Source organism: Pelophylax lessonae (assembly GCF_965119305.1).
Source record: "Pelophylax lessonae genome assembly, chromosome: 8".
NCBI lineage: Eukaryota > Metazoa > Chordata > Amphibia > Anura > Ranidae > Pelophylax > Pelophylax lessonae.
Genome location: NC_138775.1, coordinates 299,887,416 through 299,908,066, shown reverse-complemented (window position 1 = coordinate 299,908,066; position 20,651 = coordinate 299,887,416). Strand labels below are relative to the sequence as shown.

Sequence of the window (20,651 nt, the reverse complement as noted above, 5' to 3'; positions counted from 1 at the left end):
CACCCCACTGCAGCCACCCCACCACAATGACCCCCATAAGGAGGACACCCCACAGCAGCCGCCCCCACCACAACAACCCCCATAAAGAGGACACCCCACAACGGCCCCTATAAAGAGGACACCCCACTGCAGCCACCCCCCACAATGGCCCCTATAAAGAGGACACCCCACTGCAGCCACCCCCCACAATGGCCCCTATAAAGAGGACACCCCAATGCAGCCACCCCCCACAACGGCCAATCCCTGACCCCAAATCACAAAGCTTACCCCCCCCCCCATACTCACTATAGTGTCACCTTAGAAAAAAGAGCAGACAGACGGTGTGTTTAATAAAGTTCTGTTTATTAGATGCCGGGGGTGGGGGGAGTTTATTTGCCCTTCTTGGCTTTGATCTTCCTCAGGTAGAACTCCAACTCTTTGCCTTCCAGGATGTATCCGTCCGCTCGGCCACACTGCCCCGGCCTAGAGGCGATGCACGCTGCAAGCAGAACGCACCATTAGAGACCCCGCAAAGAATCACTGAATATTCATAACAACAACAAGACACCCAAGACGGCCCCCAACCGCCGCGCCACAGACCCAAGACGGCCCCCAACCGCCGCGCCACAGACCCGAGGCGGCCACCCCAACCGCCGCACCACAGACCCGAGGCGGCCCCCCAACCGCCGCGCCACAGACCCGAGCAATACCAGTACCAAGGATCTGCGCACCCCCGTGTTCCATGTCTGCAATGCATCAGTAAGGTGACAGCACTACATTCAGTGTCACGGTCCCATATCCTGCATAATACAATGGCAACACCCATTGCCAAGGCCTAACTCTCCACCCAATACCTGCTGGCCTCCATTAATGCCACCAAAAAAAAAAAAAATACCCCTCCCCCCTCCAATCAACCCAGCCACTCCCACTGCAAGCCTGACTTCATCTGGCGTGTGATGACTGAAGTGACCGCGCTGGGTGGTCTGACCAACTCATTGTGCCCGGGCGCCCCCTGCCAGGCTCACCCAGGGGCTCCCCCAAGCCTGGCACACACTGCACCCTGGGTGGGTGCCCCCCCCCCCCCCATCTGGCTCACATCACACCCTGCAGCGGATACTCACCCAGCAGTTTTCCCTGTTGGAATTGTTCCTCCAGCAGAGGGCTGATCTTTGCCGTCTTTTTGCGATCGTCGTATTTTTTCTGGGTTTTCTTGGATCTTTTCTTGTTGAGGATTTCTTCTTCCTCAGGAGTCTGGATGAGAAGGGGGGAGGGGAGGGGGTGTTAGAACAGCAGCACAGCATTTACCATGGGCAGTGCCCGTCACCTACAGCATTTACAAACTAGTAACAGGTCACCCTCAGACAGCCAATAGGAAGACAATCAGCTAGAGGCGGGTCCGGGTTTATTGCAGCACTTTGGCCATATTTAAAGCCGAACTCCAGTGCCCCTCCCCCAAAGCAAGCCCCCCCCCCCTCTTGTGTTGAAACAAAATGAGGTCCCAGCAAACTTCCATCTCCACAATATAACCCTTTATATGACCGCTATCATGAGCACCGCCTTCATTTTTTGTCTCAACGTCCATTGTCATCTCTTCCCTCTCCTCCTGATCCATACAGTTGATAGCCCCGCCTCTCACAGCTATTGGCCTTCGGACATCAATAAGTTTTGCTCTTGGGTGTGGGGGGGGGGGGGGTTAACACAGAATCAGTCACTTTACTGCTGTCAGTGTTTTACTAAACAAACCCGACAACCCTTTCTACTCTTCTCTGCAGCCAAAAATCCAAGAAATGACGCGTTTCACCCCAAGATGTCACTTCTATATTCAGAGCTCCTCCCCCCAATACCCGGGAATGGACAGCGCGCTCCAGTGTGAACTTCTCCCCCAAACCCGCAAACAGGGCGTTTCAGTGTGAGCTCCCCCCCCCCCACTCGTGTGAGCTCCTCCCTGAATACCCAGCAATGGACAGCACGCACCACTGAGCTCCTCCCCCAATACCCAGAGCGCTCCAGTGTGAGCTCCTCCCCCAATACCCAGAGCGCTCCAGTGTGAGCTCCTCCCCCAATACCCAGAGTGCTCCAGTGTGAGCTCCTCCCCCAAACCCGCAAACAGGGCGTTTCAGTGTGAGCTCCCCCCCCACTCCAGTGTGAGCTCCTCCCCGAATACCCAGCAATGGACAGCACACACCACTGAGCTCCTCCCCCAATACCCAGAGTGCTCCAGTGTGAGCTCCTCCCCCAATACCCAGAGTGCTCCAGTGTGAACTTCTCCCCCAAACAGGGCGTTTCAGTGTGAGCCCCCCCCACTCCAGTGTGAGCTCCTCCCCGAATACCCAGCAATGGACAGCACACACCACTGAGCTCCTCCCCCAATACCCAGAGCGCTCCAGTGTGAGCTCCTCCCCCAATACACAGCTCGCTCCAGTGTAGGTTTTTTTTTTTTTTAAATTCTTTGAGCAGTATTTCCCCCCCCCCAAAAAAAAACTGCATTTGAAAGACCTCTGCACTAATACGGTGTGACAAAATACTGCAACGTAAAAAATACAAAAAAAAAAAAAAAGGATGAATTCGACTCGTTTTGTTTTGTAAACTTTTTTTGATAAGAATGAATTTTACAGATTTATGAATTTTTCTCTATGCTGAGTGGGGTTGCCAAGCATCAGAAAAGCCCCGTTTCTTCCATTTACCATACGCAACCTCCCACCCCCGACCAGCACAAAAAAGCCGAAGTTTTAAGTGACTCGTGTGAGGGAAGCCGGGCGGCCCGGATCTCAGATGAACCGGAACGGCATCGTCTAATGCAGCCCCAGTCCGGGTATCCCGAGTAGCCGGCCCTGCAGATCTGTCCATGTGATTTAGTGGGGGAATGGAGCCACTTGTGATGTGAATGGCCGGCTGTACCGACCACTCTGGTGTGACGTCTTCTAACCAAATCCAATCAGAGGCCATGAATGGACAATGGGGGGAGGGGAGGAGGGTCCAGAGTGGAGACAGAACTGTACCGTCATCCAGAATGCTGAACCCGTCTTCACCCAAATAGATCATCACTGATCAGAAGATACAACTCGGATCACGCCACATATCTGACCAATAGGAACCAGCCAATATCCTAGACCACGCCTACATGTGATAACCCGATAAAAGAATAAGCCAATACAAAAAAGGTTCTGAACACGAGGACTCCATACATCTGTGTGGGTCAAACTGAAGACCCACTTGGGTGGGGGCGGGGTTACTTTACTAAAGCTGATATACAGAGGTGCACCAGATTTCTGCACCTCTGTATAGAAACCAATCACTTCTAAGTTCCACTCGATTCTGATTTGACAATAAGCCGTCAATCACATTGAATCCGACTTTGAAATCATGAGTGGAGATCGACCGATTATCGGCAAAGCAGATATATCGGTGGCTGATATGCACTTTCCCCGATATATCGGAAGCGACCTTTTGATTTACCGATATTTTGGGAAAGTGCTGTACTGGAATGATGGCTGCAGCTAGAGGCATCACCCCGGTACCGGCGTCCATAGCTGACAGTCGGCTGATTGGAATGACAACCGATGCAGCTGAGAAGCCACTCGGCTGTCATTCCAAGGAGCGGAAGGGGACGTCACCCCCCCCCCCCCCACAGGTCTCCCGTCCCACCGGAGACCCAGACATCCTACCTTCACCGCCGCTTTCTGACCGGGTCTCCATCTGCACCGCCTCCGTCTGACCAGGTCTCCATTTCTTTGAATTTGGCGCCGCCGAGTACCAGAAAGTGAAAAAGTGATGTCATGACCACTTCCGGGTACTGGTGGCGCCGAATTCAAAAACTTAAAGCATTCAAAACAGCCAAACTTGGCGTTTTGAATGCTTTTAAATGCAGAGGAGGAGGAAAATATCAGCAGATACCGATATCCGATGACCAAAATATCAGTATCTGCGGTGAAAAAAAAAAAATATATCGGTCAATCGCTAATATGAGACGAAGTTACACGATTTCAAAGCGGCAGGTCAGCGCAACTTAGCGACTTCATACACAAATGTCTACCCAAACTGCAAAAAATCATGCAGGAAACTCCCCCCCCCCCCAAAATCGGTATGGAACCACAAAGTCGGAGTCAAACCGATTTTACCAGTTCCATTGCCGACAATAGGGTGCAACTTGTCAAGCAATCATGACCAGTCACACCACATGACCAGTCACACCACATGACCAGTCACACCACATGACCAGTCACACCACATGACCAGTCACACCACATGACCAGTCACACCACATGACCAGTCACACCACATGACCAGTCACACCACATGACCAGTCACACCACATGACCAGTCACACCACATGACCAGTCACACCACATGACCAGTCACACCACATGACCAGTCACACCACATGACCAGTCACACCACATGACCAGTCACATCACATGACCAGTCACAGAGGTGTAAATAGGGGCCAAAACCTGCAAGCCGATTGGTTTCCAAGCACAGCAACACCAGATTCTGAGTGCTCCAATTTTAGTAACCCCCCCCCACCCCCACAATACGGGGGGCCCACAAAGTGAAGATGTCATCTTACATAATAATTGATGGATAAAAAGAGTGTGGAAGTCATTTTATAGAAGTGATGGCGGCTGTATTTCGCTTTATTACCAAAGAAAACTTTGGTGGAGATTTACTAAAACTGGATCACTCAGGATCTGATGCAGCTCTGCATGGCAGCCAATCAGCTTGCAGGTTTTGTCAACGCTTCATTGAAGAAGCTGAAGCTACAAGCCGTCAAGGCTGCCATGCAGAGCTGCGCCAGATTCTTCACTCTCCAGTTTTAGTAAATCCCCCCCCCCCCCTTCCATTTATATAGAAGTGGCGGCAGCCAAGGAAAGAGGACTGAAAACTGAGAACCAATCGATGACCCCAACACAGACTCACCGATCTTCCTCAGATACAAAGTCTCACCACTTACACTCAGTAGCAGAACTGGACAGAAGTTATCATCACTGGAAGATCAGGAAGGGAGTCCGGCAGGAATGTAAAGCTGCCCCCCCCCCGACCAGTCCAGCCACCCCACCCCCACACTTACCAGTTTGGCTCCCTTCTTGCGGCCGAGCGGGGTGGCGTAGTGCGCCTCATACCACTGTCTGTAGGGGTGCTGTCGATCAGGAGGATGCAGTTCTTCACCAGAGTCTTGGTTCTGACCAGCTCGTTGTTCGATGCGTTGTAGACAACATCGATGATTCTGGTCTTGCGGGTGCAGCCTGCGTGGGGGGAGGGGGAGTACAAGTGTCAGAAACTACCAAAATTAAAAAAAAAAAAAAAAAAAAAAACTATACATGCGTCAATAGATGGGGGTGACAGAACTCCACCAAAACCCTGCCAGATTAAGGACTTCCCATCTGCTACCAGAACAAAACCGAGTCCGGCCGATCTCTGCCAGAACACAGTGCTGTATATTATTATTATTATACAGGATTTATATATTATACAGGATTTATATATTATACAGGATTTATATATTATACAGGATTTATATATTATACAGGATTTATATATTATACAGGATTTATATATTATACAGGATTTATATATTATACAGGATTTATATATTATACAGGATTTATATGGCGCCAACAGTGTGCAGCACTGTACAATGTGAGGGAAGACAATACAGGAGAATTGGATACTTTCTATATCCGATGCTGCAGGTTACACAGCACCAACATTAGTAGTACAGGAAATCATTTGGGTCAGCTTGGCCCGGACAAACTGAAAGTGGCACAAAACCTGAATTTAGGCTTTAACCCTCCACTCTCCATGCTGTACTCTCAGATCTCACTGCTGCTGCACAACAAACACTTACATGGCAAACCCAGCACTGAGCGGAGCTCCTATAGAGTTGTCTGCTGTATATAAAGCGCAATCAGAGTAACTATGACAAATCCCGACACGGTGAGGGGTCAGAGGTCAGAATGACCGAATCCCCACATAGGGGACAAAGTTATCATCACACGCGCTGAGCTCATAGATTTCTAATACATGGGGGAGATTTACTAAAAGTGGAGCACACAGAATCTGGTGCACTGTGCAGGGCAGCAATCAGGCTTTCAGGTTTTATGGTCAACACTTACTTACAAGAACAAGCTGAAGTAAGAAGCTGATTGGCTCCCTCGCACAGCTGCAGCAGATTGTGTGCAGAGATTGTAGGAAATCTCCCCCATTTTGCACTATTGAGAGTCTATGACTGCCCCATTTCCTACCCCCTGCATAGACCCCCCCCCCAGACTGCTCCATTGACAACCCCCCCCCCCCCTAAAGACTGCTTGCTCCCATTTCCTGAACACCTCAGACTGCTCAATTTTGTACCCCGACCCCCCACCCCCCCAAGATTGCTTGCTCCATTTCCTGCCCTCCCCCCCCAGAGACTGCTCCATTTCCTACTCCCCCCAGACTACACCATCTGCTGACCCCCCCCCCCCCAAGATTGCTCCATTTCCTACCCCCCCCCCCCCAGATAGCTTCATTTCCTCTGCCCTGCCTCCCAGAATGCTTCATTTCCTACCCCCCAGACTACTCAATTTCCTACCCCCCCCCCCCTAGATTGCTCCATTTCCTAGCCCCCTGCCCCCAAGACTGCTCCATTTTCCCACCCCCAGCAAGATTGCTTGCTCCTTTTGCTACCCCTTACCCACCTCAAGATAACTCAATTTCCTGCCCTATCCTCCCCCCAGACTACTCCATTTCCTACCTCCTCTCACCCCCCAGACTGCTCCATTTTCCTTCGCCCCCACAGATCTGTAATTGTAACAATTACCCCCCATCTCAGGAAAAGGTAAAGAGTCACATGACATCCCTACAGCATCATGGCTTTAGTCACATGGACCCACAGTCAGTCAGATCCTTGGGGGGGGGGGGGGGGGGGGTTTTCAATGTTTAGGCAGCCAATCAGCAGCTCTTGTCCTCTAATGTCACATTACTGTATAGCCATGGTCTCCAAACTGCAGCCCTTTGCATGCCTTTATCCTGCACTTCAGGCATTACCCCCCCCCCCCTTTTGGTGCAATATTTAAGACAGAGCACTCCTCACTCCCAGTGACCCCCAAAACATTTTCTAACCCCCACTGCCTGCACCTCCCCCCCCCTAAAGTCTGAACGACCATAATCTAGCCCTTTATGTAGAAGGTTTGGAGACCCCCGGCTGTACAGAGTGAACTTTCCCCATACAGGGAGACGTCTGCAGGAAAGGTTTTCAGGTCTCTGTGATTGGCTGAAATTCCGGACAAAATCGCCAGGCAGTACAGAACAGGCAGACGCCATCATTGCCCCCATGACGGGGGGGGGGGGGGCGGACATTTCACTTACACTCAGATCCCAGGAGAAGTTTCCGGCATCCAATCTCAGAGCTCTGTACTTCTTATTCCCTCCCCGGACTCTCACGGTGTGAATACGGCGCGGGCCGATCTGCAAGGGAAAAACAATGTTATAAACAAATCTCCTAAAATATAAGGGGGGGGGGAGGGGGGCGCTCCAAAGATGGCGTCACATCAGTGTAACTATGACAAGCCTATCACTGGCCGGCAGAAGTGAGATGACCAATACGGTCCAATCTGCCGGCCTAAGGTCCGAACTTCATCATGTGTGCTGCCGGGGGCGCCGCATAATAAAGGTTCCGTCACAGCGGAGGACAAAACATTCATCACCCGGGGAGGTGAAGCCTCGGCTGTGCCAGGAACACCAGGACAGGTTCTACAATAATCCGTTACCCATCCCCCCCATTGCAGTCCATGCGGCTCGTACCTTGGTGTTGGCGGCGGGGCGGCCCAGCTCATACTTCCTCTTCTTGTGGTACGGCTTCTTTTACCTCCGGTCTTACGGCGCCTTGTGCCAGTTATCCCTTGAGATACCTGAGGGGGAGGGGGGACAAACAGGTGATGAGGGTGAGTCGCATAGTGGGGAAAAGGGGGGGGGGTAAACAATTCCCAGGGGAGGGGGATGGGAGTGCTCAGTTCTCCAAGGAGTTCTCCACACAACAGCTTCAGGAAAAGCAGCATGAAGTCTCATCATCGCACTCCCCCCCCCCCAATATAGAACAAATCCACCCCCCCAATAAAGAATATATTCCTATATAATATATGATATACCTCTGCATATAGTTCACCCCCCCAACAGAACAAACCCCCCCCCCTGTACATATAAAGAAAACATTCCTATATAATATATGATATACAGCTGCAAGAAAAAGTATGTGAACCTTGAATGATAAGGATCTCTGCACAAATTGGTGATAAAATGTCATCTGATCATCTATAGCCAATCACAGTCTCCTTACACTAACAGAGAATGAAATGTGGCCGCCATGTTTTTATTGAACACACCATGGAAACATTCACAGTGCAGGTGGAAAAAGTATGTGAACCCCTAGACCACAGATATGCAAACTGTGTCCCTCCAGCTGTTGTAAAACCACAAGTCCCATCATCCTCTGGCTGTCAGTCTCGCTATGCCTCATGGGACTTGTAGTTCTGCAACAATGGGAGGGCCACAGTTTGCATTTCCCTGCCCTAGACGAATGACATCTCCAAGAGCTAATTGGAGTTTTCCATCTGCAGATATTTATACAACCCCCCCCCCCATACATGCCTTTAGAAATCTCCCCATAAACATATAGAAGACCCCCCCTCTCCCCCATACAATCTCTCCATATACATTACATAGGCAAGACCCCTCCCCCCCCCACATACATCTATATAGTCATATATACATACATAACCTAGAGAAGACCCCCCCTCCCCCATACATATGCATTACACTAAGACCCCCCCCCCATATACATTGCTCCATCATACACATAATATATAGCGTACTCCCCGTATATTCCTCTACACTGCATACATGACCCCCATATCTCTCCTATACACCCCCCCCCCCACATGATCTATGAATTGTATTCTACACCCCCCCCCCAATCCCTCCATTAAAAGGATAATCTATATGGCCTCATACCTCTTCATTACATATCAGACGGGGGAGGGGGGTTCTGTATACTATCGGGGTGTACACACTGTATAGTCGTTCTGATAATATATTTGGGGAGGGGGGGGGAGGGGTATCAGGAAGCCATCAGACATAAGGGGCCCGATTTAGGAATATGTTGAGAAACTCTGAACACTATGGGGGGGGGGGTGTTGGGACACTTGGGGGGGTGTCTGGAAATCACAATTACAGATTAGTGATAGCTGTCAGCAGACATGGGGGGGGGGGGGGGCCCCATAGGGATATGTTGGGCAGCTCTGCACACTATGGGGGGGGGGGGATATCGGTGAGAATTTTGGCACATGGGGTGTATAGTGAGCATCTCTGTACACTATGGGGGGGGGGCACCTTTATAGGGGTAGTAGCTGTGACCTGACATGTGGGGGGGATGTTCAGCAGGTGTGCGCACTATGGGGGGGGGGGGGTTTTGGCACATGGGGTGTATAGAAGGTATGGGGGGGGGAGGGTAGTATTGCACACTATTCAGGGGTTCCCAATTATTGGGGTGATAGCGGTGACCTGACATGCATGGTGTGCACACTATGGGGGGGGGGGGGTATTTTGACACATGGGGTGTATGGAAGGTATGTAGGGGATGTTATTGGGGGGGTTAGTATTGGACACTAGGGGGAGGGAGAGTCTGGAGTTCCCAATTATTGGGGTGATAGCGGTGAGCTGACATGTGGGGGCCCCATAGAGTAGGGGGAGGGGGAAATCATCCCGCAGAGTCCGGGGAGAGGTCAGCCCGGCACAGGGACACTCGGGGGGTCTCGGGTACTCCGGGGGGCTCTGTGTGGCCCCTCCCGGGCTCTGTGTGGCCCTCAGGCTCGGTGCGGCCTCCTCCCCGGTGCTCAGCCCGGCTCTATCCTCCATGATGGCGGTCGGATCCCCCCCGCTCCCCCCTCCCGGAGATTTCCCCTCCTGTCGGTGCCCCATCCCCCCATTATCACCCCCCGGGACCGGTCCAGGCGGAGCGGAGTCTCCCCGGTGCGGATGGCGGCGGATCCCGGAGAGGACGGACAGACGTACCCATGTCTCAGGCGCTGGCTGGAAAGAGGAAGTCGCAGAGGATCTCGGGAGAGTTTGTTCCCGGGGAGAACTCGCGAGACGAAGACGTTGTGACGTCACTTCCCGGCGACACCGAGACTGATCGAGGGTCACTATGGCAACAAAGTTCATTTATAGAACGCCTCATTATCAACATATCATTAACACCTTCATCTTCCCCTAATTATCATTACCACCGTCACCCCCCCACATACTACAATCCCATCATCCTCATCCCCCCACTACAATCCCATCATCCTCATCCCCTCCACACTACAATCCCATCATCCTCATCCCCTCCGCACTACAATCCCATCATCCTCATCCCCTCCACACTACAATCCCATCATCCTCATCCCCTCCACACTACAATCCCATCATCCTCATCCCCTCCGCACTACAATCCCATCATCCTCATCCCCTCCACACTACAATCCCATCATCCCCTCCACACTACAATCTCATCACCCTCATCCCCTCCACACTACAATCCCATCATCCTCATCCCCTCCACACTACAATCCCATCATCCTCATCCCCTCCGCACTACAATCCCATCATCCTCATCCCCTCCACACTACATTCCCATCATCCTCATCCCCCCCCACTACAATCCCATCATCCTCATCCCCTCCACACTACATTCCCATCATCATCATCCCCCCCCACTACAATCCCATCATCCTCATCCCCTCCGCACTACAATCCCATCATCCCCTCCACACTACAATCTCATCACCCTCATCCCCTCCACACTACAATCCCACCATCTTCATCCCCTCCACACTACAATCCCATCATCCTCATCCCCTCCACACTACAATCCCATCATCCTCATCCCCTCTGCACTACAATCCCATCATCCTCATCCCCTCCGCACTACAATCCCATCATCCTCATCCCCACCGCACTACAATCCCATCATCCTCATCCCCTCCACACTACAATCCCATCATCCTCATCCCCTCCACACTACAATCCCATCATCCTCATCCCCTCCACACTACAATCCCATCATCCACATCCCCCCACACTACAATCTCATCATCCTCATCCCCTCCACACTACAATCCCATCATCCTCATCCCCTCCGCACTACAATCCCATCATCCTCATCCCCCCACATACTACAATCCCATCATCCTCATCCCCCCACACTACAATCCCATCATCCACATCCCCCCACACTACAATCCCATCATCCTCATCCCCTCCACACTACAATCCCATCATCCACATCCCCCCACACTACAATCTCATCATCCTCATCCCCTCCACACTACAATCCCATCATCCTCATCCCCTCCGCACTACAATCCCATCATCCTCATCCCCCCACATACTACAATCCCATCATCCTCATCCCCCCACACTACAATCCCATCATCCACATCCCCCCACACTACAATCTCATCATCCTCATCCCCTCCACACTACAATCCCATCATCCACATCCCCCCACACTACAATCTCATCATCCTCATCCCCTCCACACTACAATCCCATCATCCTCATCCCCCCACACTACAATCTCATCATCCTCATCCCCTCCACACTACAATCCCATCATCCTCATCCCCCCACACTACAATCCCATCATCCTCATCCCCTCCACACTACAATCCCATCATCCTCATCCCCTCCACACTACAATCCCATCATCCTCATCCCCCCACACTACAATCTCATCATCCTCATCCCCTCCACACTACATTCCCATCATCCTCATCCCCTCCACACTACATTCCCATCATCCTCATCCCCTCCGCACTACAATCCCATCATCCTCATCCCCTCTGCACTACAATCCCATCATCCTCATCCCCCCACACTACAATCCCATCATCCACATCCCCCCACACTACAATCTCATCATCCTCATCCCCTCCACACTACAATCCCATCATCCTCATCCCCCCACACTACAATCTCATCATCCTCATCCCCTCCACACTACAATCCCATCATCCTCATCCCCTCCACACTACAATCCCATCATCCTCATCCCCTCCGCACTACAATCCCATCACATCATCCTTTCTCTGGGGCGGAGTCATGCTCTGACTTTTCCCTGGGGAAAAGTAATTCTTTGAATCTTCTCTCAGGGAGCCATGCTCTGACTTTTCACTGGGGCAGAGTCATGCGCCGTCTTTTTCGTGGGGCGGAGTCATGTTTAGTCTTTTCCGTGGGGCGGAGTCATGCTCTGACTTTTCCCTGGGATGGAGTCATTCTCTGACTTTTCCCTGGGGCAGAGTCATGTTCTGACTTTTCACTGGGGCGGAGTCACTCTCTGACTTTTCCCTGGGACAGAGTCATGCTCTGACTTTTGCTGGGGTGGAGTTGGGCTCTGACATTTCCCTTGTGCAGAAGCCACGCTCTAACTTTTCCTTGGGCTGAAGTTGAGCTCTGACCCTCCCCCAGGTGGACAGATGGAGAACATCCCTGGAAACGGTTCTCTGAAGGTGTCAGTTGAACACGGGGCCCCAAATCATTTTTCTGGGTGGAGTCGGCCTTTAGAGGGATATTCTGTGCAGTTGTTGATCATTCTCTAACAGGGAGGAGCTCCTACACATGCAGAGAGCCTCAGCAACCAATCAGAGTGAACTCGTGGGGATCAGACCAGACCATGGTGCCTCCTGATTGGCTGCTCTGGGTTGAACTGAATTAGCTCTTTTCTCCTCCCACTGATGATCGATGACGATTGTCTCCGATGTCCAGCAGCTCCCCAACATTTATCTCCAAAAACTGCCAAAAAAACGTAAAAACATCTCCTATTGCCAGCCATCAGCTGGAGGCGTGGTCTTTAATAATATAAAATATTCCAGCACCAGTCCGGTCACACCAGCCGCGTCACGTAAGCGGGAAGATTTATACCGCAATGAATGTAACTTTCACCGAACATTCCCCTGTGGAGAAGCAATCACTGCCATTTATCACACACAGACCTGAGGACTCACCTGCAGAGAATGTTTTGATGAATGTCAACCTATCGCTTTTATAGTTGTACAGAAGACAGTAAACTCCTCCCCCGCGGAGCGCTCCAAAGCCGAGAAATCCCCGGACACTTCAGGAAGAGCAGATCTCTGGTCTCCTGCAGTCCCCTATGCCCCTCACCCGCTGATCCCCCTTATTGGTGATGGAGGGGTCAGTATTTCTATTCATCATCACAGGAAGAACCTTTATTTGGAACTTTCTCGTGTCCCCAAACATGGCCGATGTGACTTAAAGTGAACTGAAGGCAAAACTTTCTTTTTTCATTTTGAATGGAGTAAGGGAGGGCTGTAACCCCCGTCAGGTGTCCCCATTGGGGAGACATCCCCTCACTTCCTGTCCTATAGCCACAACAGGAAGTGAGGGGGAAATCCCTCCAAAGTGAAGGAATCCCTAAACTAGTGTCCCCAATAGATTTCCCCTCTTTTCCTGTTCTGGTGACAACCCAAGGTTTTGGATTTTCTTTTACTCTTGGTGATAATAGTAAACAGGACAGATAGAGAGGGTGAATCTCCCTAATGGGAACACAGATGGCAGTAAAACCAGACAGGGGTCTAATCATTCCATACTCCATTCATAACTAATAGCTTTATTAAGCCGGTTCCAGTGGTGCAAATAGCAAAAAGTGCAAAATAAATATTTTCTTTTAGGTCATTTTGTCGCAGTCATGTGACCACAAATCCTCTGCGTTCTCCAATGCTGTGCAGTGAGTGGGTGGAGCTGATGTGCGTCAAATTTCAAGGGCATCTTAGCGTAAGGCAAATAGGGAGGAGCTGGAGGGAGGTGCTGAGGGAGGAGCTAGAGGGAGGTGCTGAGTGAGGAGCTAGAGGGAGGAGCTGAGTGAGGAGCTAGAGGGAGGTGCTGAGGGAGGAGCTAGAGTGAGGTGCTGAAGGAGGAGCTAGAGTGAGGTGCTGAGGGAGGAGCTAGAGGGAGGTGCTGGGGGAGGAGCTAGAAGGAGGTGCTAGGGGAGGAGCTGTTCAGGACATGTTTGCTCATGCAATGTTGGCGCTTTCCCACAAATGAGCATGCTTGTGCAAGAAGGAAGCGTCCAATCTACATACATCATCTAGTAAGGGGCGGGGCACCGACAACGCTAACAGGAAGTGTCGCCCACTTTGCAGCAACACAGCTTTGTCGGCTTGAATCCAGGATCTAGAGATTTTGTTGTGGGAACTGGCAGGATCAGCAGGTAAATTCTATGTATGCATAAAAAATTATAATGAATGCTTAATAAGAAACAAAACTATTCTATACAGACAGCAAAGAGTGATTATGATATTTATCAAGAAATAAGTGCAGTGCCTAAAATAAATTAGAAATAAAAATACAACATCTGAAATGAATCTTATGTGAAAAGATAATAGTAATATATATAATGCTAAAGGAAAACACTGCGAAACATAAAAAAGTAAAGCAGTCTGTAATAAAACAGTCCAAAATAAGAACACCCCGGTGAGGAGAGGGAAAGTTCCTCTTCTTCATATAGATAGTCGTGAGATCATCTTCGGAGAAAGGTTCCCATCGTTGTTACCCATCACCAAGGTAGGGAGCAAACTGCGCTTACCAGAGAAAGTGGAGTCTCTATACCTGAGGTATGGAGTCAAACTCACTTGATGTATATAAAGGCATCCAATCAATATGGGGTCATCTCTCCTCCAAGGGTCATCTCTCCTGGAAGGGTCATCACCCCGAATGGTACCCCATCAAACATCTCTCTAATCTGATAGCCCTTCTAGTGTTCAAAATTGGCTCACGATGCAACAACACCAACATGAAAAGATTGAATAAAATATTTACAAAAATGTGAGGGTGTACTTACTTTTGTTAGATACTGTAGATAGTAATGAGACAATCTTCGGAGAAAGGTTCCCATCAGTGTTACCCATTACCAAGGTAGGGACCAAAAACCGCACTTACCAGAGAAAGTGGACCCCCTATACCTGAGTTATGGAGTCCAACTCACTTGATGTAAATAAGGGCATCCAATCAATATGGGGTCATCTCTCCTCCAAGGGTCATCACCCCGAATGGTACCCCATCAAACATCTCTCTAATCAGATAGCCCTCCTAGAGTTCAAAATGTACTCACGATGCAACAACACCAACCATGTGCATAAAAGAAATAACAGCTCCACACAGTATGAAACCTTAATGCTATAATTATTAATAACAGTATCACCAGGGGCAGACTGGCAACTTTCAGCCCAGGGGGCAAGTACAAACCAGAGGCCCATGGTGCAGCAACTCGGCCCCTCCCACTCTCCCTCTTCCTGTCCTCCTCCTGACCCCCATTCCAAGTTAACCACTTAAGCCCCGGAGGATTTGGCTGCTCAAAGACCAGGGCCTATTTTGCGATTCGGCGCTGCGTGATTTTAACGGACAATTGCAAGGTCGTGCGACGCTGTACCCAAACTAAATTGACGTCCTTTTTTTCCCATAAACAGAGCTTTCTTTTGGTGGTATTTGATCACCTGTGTGATTTTTACTTTTTGCGCTATAAACAAAAAAATAGCGACAATTTTGAAAAAATAACAATATTTTTCACATTTTTAAAAAAAAAAATGTAAAAATCAAAATTTTTGAATATTTTAGGCCAATTTGTTTTCTGCTACATATGTTTGGTTAAAAAAAATCGCAATAAGCGTATTTTGATTGGTTTGGGCAAAAGTTATTGCGTTTACTAACTACAGGAAAGATTTATGTCATTTTTATTGTTTTCATTTTTTACTAATAATAGCGGTGATCTGCGATTTTTAGCGGGACTGCGACATTGTGGCGGACAGATCGGACCCCTAACTGACATTTTTGACACTTTTGGGGGTACCAGTGACATTTCTAAAGTAATCAGTGCTAAAAATATGCACTGTTACTGTTAAAATTACACTGGCAGGGAAGGGGTTAACTTTATTGAGGACCAGTGGGTTAAATGTATCCCTAGGGGCGTGATTCTAACTGTGGGGGGGCATGGCTTGTGATGTACACGGTGACATCGGAGCCACCGGTCACTCGCACGGGGATGTCAGAGAACGAGCGGGGGCGGGAGTGCGCCTCTGGCAGTGCGTGCTCGCCCCCTAGAGGCTCATGGACGAGCGGCATACATCGTTTTGCCTGTAGCGGGCTGACTGCCCTGCTCCAGATACTCTCTGCTTACTGGCTGAATCTGGGTTCCCGAGCTGGCCAGCACGGGGCAGTTGGAGGAGCTGGGACAGCTCGGTTGGGGCTGCCCAGGGGAGGAGAGTCTCCAGTGGAGCATGGAACCGGCCTCTGCTCAGACACAGTTTACACCATCCATGCTGGGGGGGGGGGGGTACTTTGACGTGGGGTACTTTGACGTAGTGGTGGGCTTGAGCACTATATGGCCATATGGTGGGACCAAATCCCCATTTTTATTTATGGATTGTCTTCAAATTTGGTAGTAATTTCTTTTGCATGTGTGCGCTATTCTTTTTTTAATATACATAAAGATGGCCTAGGCTATAAAAAGATTGCCAAGACCCTGAAACTCAGCTGCAGCACGGTGGCCAAGACCATACAGCGGTTTAACAGGACAGGTTCCACTCAGAACAGGTCTCACCATGGTCCACCAAAGAAGTTGAGTGCCGTGCTCAGCGTCATATCCAGAGGTTGTCTTTGGGAAATAGAGGTATGAGTGCTGCCAGCATTTCTGCAGAGGTTGAAGGGTTAGGGGGTCAGCCTGTCAGTGCTCAGACCATACGCCGCACACTGCATCAAATTGGTCTGCATGGCTGTCATCCCAGAAGGAAGCCTCTTCTAAAGATGATGGACAAGAAAGCCCACAAACAGTTTGCTGAAGACAAGCAGACTAAGGACATGGATTACTGGAACCATCTCCTGTGCTCTGATGAGACCAAGATAAACTTATTTGGTGTCAGATGGTGTCAGGTGTGTGTGGGGGCAACCAGGTGAGGAGTACAAAGACAAGTGTGTCTTCCTACAGTCAGGCATGGTGGTGGGAGTGTCATGGTCTGGGGCTGCATGAGTGCTGCCGGCACTGAGGAGCTACAGATCATTGAGGGAACCATGAATGCCAACATGTACTGTGACATACTGAAGCAGAGCATGATCCCCTCCCTTCAGAGACTGGGGGGCAGGGCAGTATTCCAACATAACGACCCCAAACACCTCCAAGATGACCACTGCCTTGATAAAGAAGCTGAGGGTAAAGGTGATGGACTGGCCAAGCATGTCTCCAGACCTAAACCCTATTGAGCATCTGTGGGGATCCTCAAACAGAAGGTGGAGGAGCGCAAGGTCTCTAACATCCACCAGCTCTGTGATGTCATCATGGGGGAGGGGAAGAGGACTCCAGTAACAACCTGTGAAGCTCTGGTGAACTCCATGCCCAAGAGGGTTAAGGCAGTGCTGGAAAATAATGGTGGCCACACAAAATATTCACACTTTGGGCCCAATTTGGACATTGTCACTTAGGGGTGTACTCACTTTTGTTGCCAGCGGTTTAGATATTAATGGCTGTGTGTTGAATTATTTTGAGGGGACAGTAAATTTACACTGTTATACAAGCTGTACACTCACTACTTTACATTGTAGCAAAGTGTCATTTCTTCAGTGTTGTCACATGAAAAGAAAGAATAAAATATTTACAAAAATGTGAGGGGTGTACTTACTTTTGCGAGGTGCTGTATATTAAGAAGAGGAACTTTCCCTCTCACTTGAGTGCTTTTATTTTGGACTGTTTTATTACAGACTGCTTTACTTTATGTTTCGCAGTGTTTTCCTTTAGCATTATATCTATTACTATTATCTTTTCACATAAGATTCATTTCAGATGTTGTATTTTTATTTCTTAAGTGCTGCACTTATTTCTATTAAGTCTTTACAGGAAAATCTCATAAAATTAGATCATCAAAAGGTTAATTTATTTCATAAATTAAATTCAGAAAGGTGACCTATATTTCTATAGATGTCACACACAGAGTGATATATCTCACCCATTTCTTTCTCCTAATTTTGATGATTATGGCTTCCAGCGAGTGACACCCCAAAATTCAGTATCTCAGAAAATTAGAATATTACATAAGACCAATACAAATAAGGATTTTTAATACAGAAATGTTGCCTTAGTGAAAAGTCTGTCCATGTACAGTATAGGGGGAGAAGTCTGTCCATGTACAGTATAGGAGAAGTCTGTCCATGTACAGTATAGGATGAGAAGTCTGTCCATGTACAGTATAGGAGGAGAAGTCTGTCCATGTACAGTATAGGGGGAGAAGTCTGTCCATGTACAGTATAGGGGGAGAAGTCTGTCCATGTACAGTATAGGATGAGAAGTCTGTCCATGTACAGTATAGGATGAGAAGTCTGTCCATGTACAGTATAGGGGGAGAAGTCTGTCCATGTACAGTATAGGAGAAGTCTGTCCATGTACAGTATAGGATGAGAAGTCTGTCCATGTACAGTATAGGATGAGAAGTCTGTCCATGTACAGTATAGGGGGAGAAGTCTGTCCATGTACAGTATAGGAGAAGTCTGTCCATGTACAGTATAGGATGAGAAGTCTGTCCATGTACAGTATAGGGGGAGAAGTCTGTCCATGTACAGTATAGGGGGAGAAGTCTGTCCATGTACAGTATAGGTTGGGAAGTCTGTCCATGTACAGTATAGAAGTCTGTCCATGTACAGTATAGGAGAAGTCTGTCCATGTACAGTATAGGAGGAGAAGTCTGTCCATGTACAGTATAGGAGGAGAAGTCTGTCCATGTACAGTATAGGGGGAGAAGTCTGTCCATGTACAGTATAGGGGGAGAAGTCTGTCCATGTACAGTATAGGGGGAGAAGTCTGTCCATGTACAGTATAGGATGAGAAGTCTGTCCATGTACAGTATAGGAGGAGAAGTCTGTCCATGTACAGTATAGGAGAAGTCTGTCCATGTACAGTATAGGATGAGAAGTCTGTCCATGTACAGTATAGGGGGAGAAGTCTGTCCATGTACAGTATAGGGGGAGAAGTCTGTCCATGTACAGTATAGGTTGGGAAGTCTGTCCATGTACAGTATAGAAGTCTGTCCATGTACAGTATAGGAGAAGTCTGTCCATGTACAGTATAGGAGGAGAAGTCTGTCCATGTACAGTATAGGAGGAGAAGTCTGTCCATGTACAGTATAGGGGGAGAAGTCTGTCCATGTACAGTATAGGGGGAGAAGTCTGTCCATGTACAGTATAGGGGGAGAAGTCTGTCCATGTACAGTATAGGATGAGAAGTCTGTCCATGTACAGTATAGGGGGAGAAGTCTGTCCATGTACGGTATAGGAGGAGAAGTCTGTCCATGTACGGTATAGAAGTCTGTCCATGTACAGTATAGGAGGAGAAGTCTGTCCATGTACAGTATAGGAGGAGAAGTCTGTCCATGTACAGTATAGGAGGAGAAGTCTGTCCATGTACAGTATAGGGGGAGAAGTCTGTCCATGTACAGTATAGGATGAGAAGTCTGTCCATGTACAGTATAGGGGGAGAAGTCTGTCCATGTACAGTATAGAAGTCTGTCCATGTACGGTATAGAAGTCTGTCCATGTACAGTATAGGAGGAGAAGTCTGTCCATGTACAGTATAGGGGGAGAAGTCTGTCCATGTACAGTATAGGAGGAGAAGTCTGTCCATGTACAGTATAGGATGAGAAGTCTGTCCATGTACAGTATAGGGGGAGAAGTCTGTCCATGTACAGTATAGAAGTCTGTCCATGTACGGTATAGGAGGAGAAGTCTGTCCATGTACGGTATAGAAGTCTGTCCATGTACAGTATAGGAGGAGAAGTCTGTCCATGTACAGTATAGGGGGAGAAGTCTGTCCATGTACAGTATAGGAGGAGAAGTCTGTCCATGTACAGTATAGGGGGAGAAGTCTGTCCATGTACAGTATAGGGGAGAAGTCTGTCCATGTACAGTATAGGAGGAGAAGTCTGTCCATGTACAGTATAGGGGGAGAAGTCTGTCCATGTACAGTATAGGATGAGAAGTCTGTCCATGTACAGTATAGGGGGAGAAGTCTGTCCATGTACAGTATAGGATGAGAAGTCTGTCCATGTACAGTATAGGGGGAGAAGTCTGTCCATGTACAGTATAGGGGGAGAAGTCTGTCCATGTACAGTATAGGAGGAGAAGTCTGTCCATGTACAGTATACGGGGAGAAGTCTGTCCATGTACAGTATAGGGGGAGAAGTCTGTCCATGTACAGTATAGGAGGAGAAGTCTGTCCATGTACAGTATAGGATGCACTCAATACTTGGTCGGGGCTCCTTTTGCATGAATTACTGCATCAATGTGGCGTGGCATGGAGGCGATCAGCCTGTGGCACTGCTGAGGTGTTATGGAAGCCCAGGTTGCTTTGATAGCGGCCTTCAGCTTCTCGGCATTGTTGGGTCTGGTGTCTCATCTTCCTCCTGACAATCCCCCACAGATTCTCTATGGGGTTTAGGTCAGGCCAGTTTGCTGGCCAATCAAGCACAGTGATCCCATGATCATGTGACTAGGTATTGGTAGTTTTGGCAGTGTGGGCGGTGTCAAGTCCTGCTGGAAGCATAAAGAGCTCTAGAATTTCCTGCTAGAGGACTGCACTGACTTTGGACTTGATAACAGTGGGCCAA

The 20,651-nt window shown here is 49.1% G+C and overlaps 1 protein-coding gene across 1 annotated transcript; it reads right to left on the bottom strand.

The window, feature by feature from the left end:
- Positions 1 to 321: 321 nt before the first annotated feature.
- Positions 322 to 14,918, bottom strand: RPS8 (ribosomal protein S8; the record flags this gene model as incomplete). The annotated part of the gene is given in 9 exon segments (XM_082266384.1): positions 322 to 478; positions 1,101 to 1,230; positions 5,048 to 5,115; positions 5,118 to 5,222; positions 7,320 to 7,422; positions 7,759 to 7,817; positions 7,820 to 7,838; positions 7,840 to 7,865; positions 14,852 to 14,918. Coding segments are annotated over 9 exon segments (687 nt in total). The 3' UTR covers positions 322 to 368.
- Between the last annotated feature and the right edge of the window lie 5,733 nt (positions 14,919 to 20,651).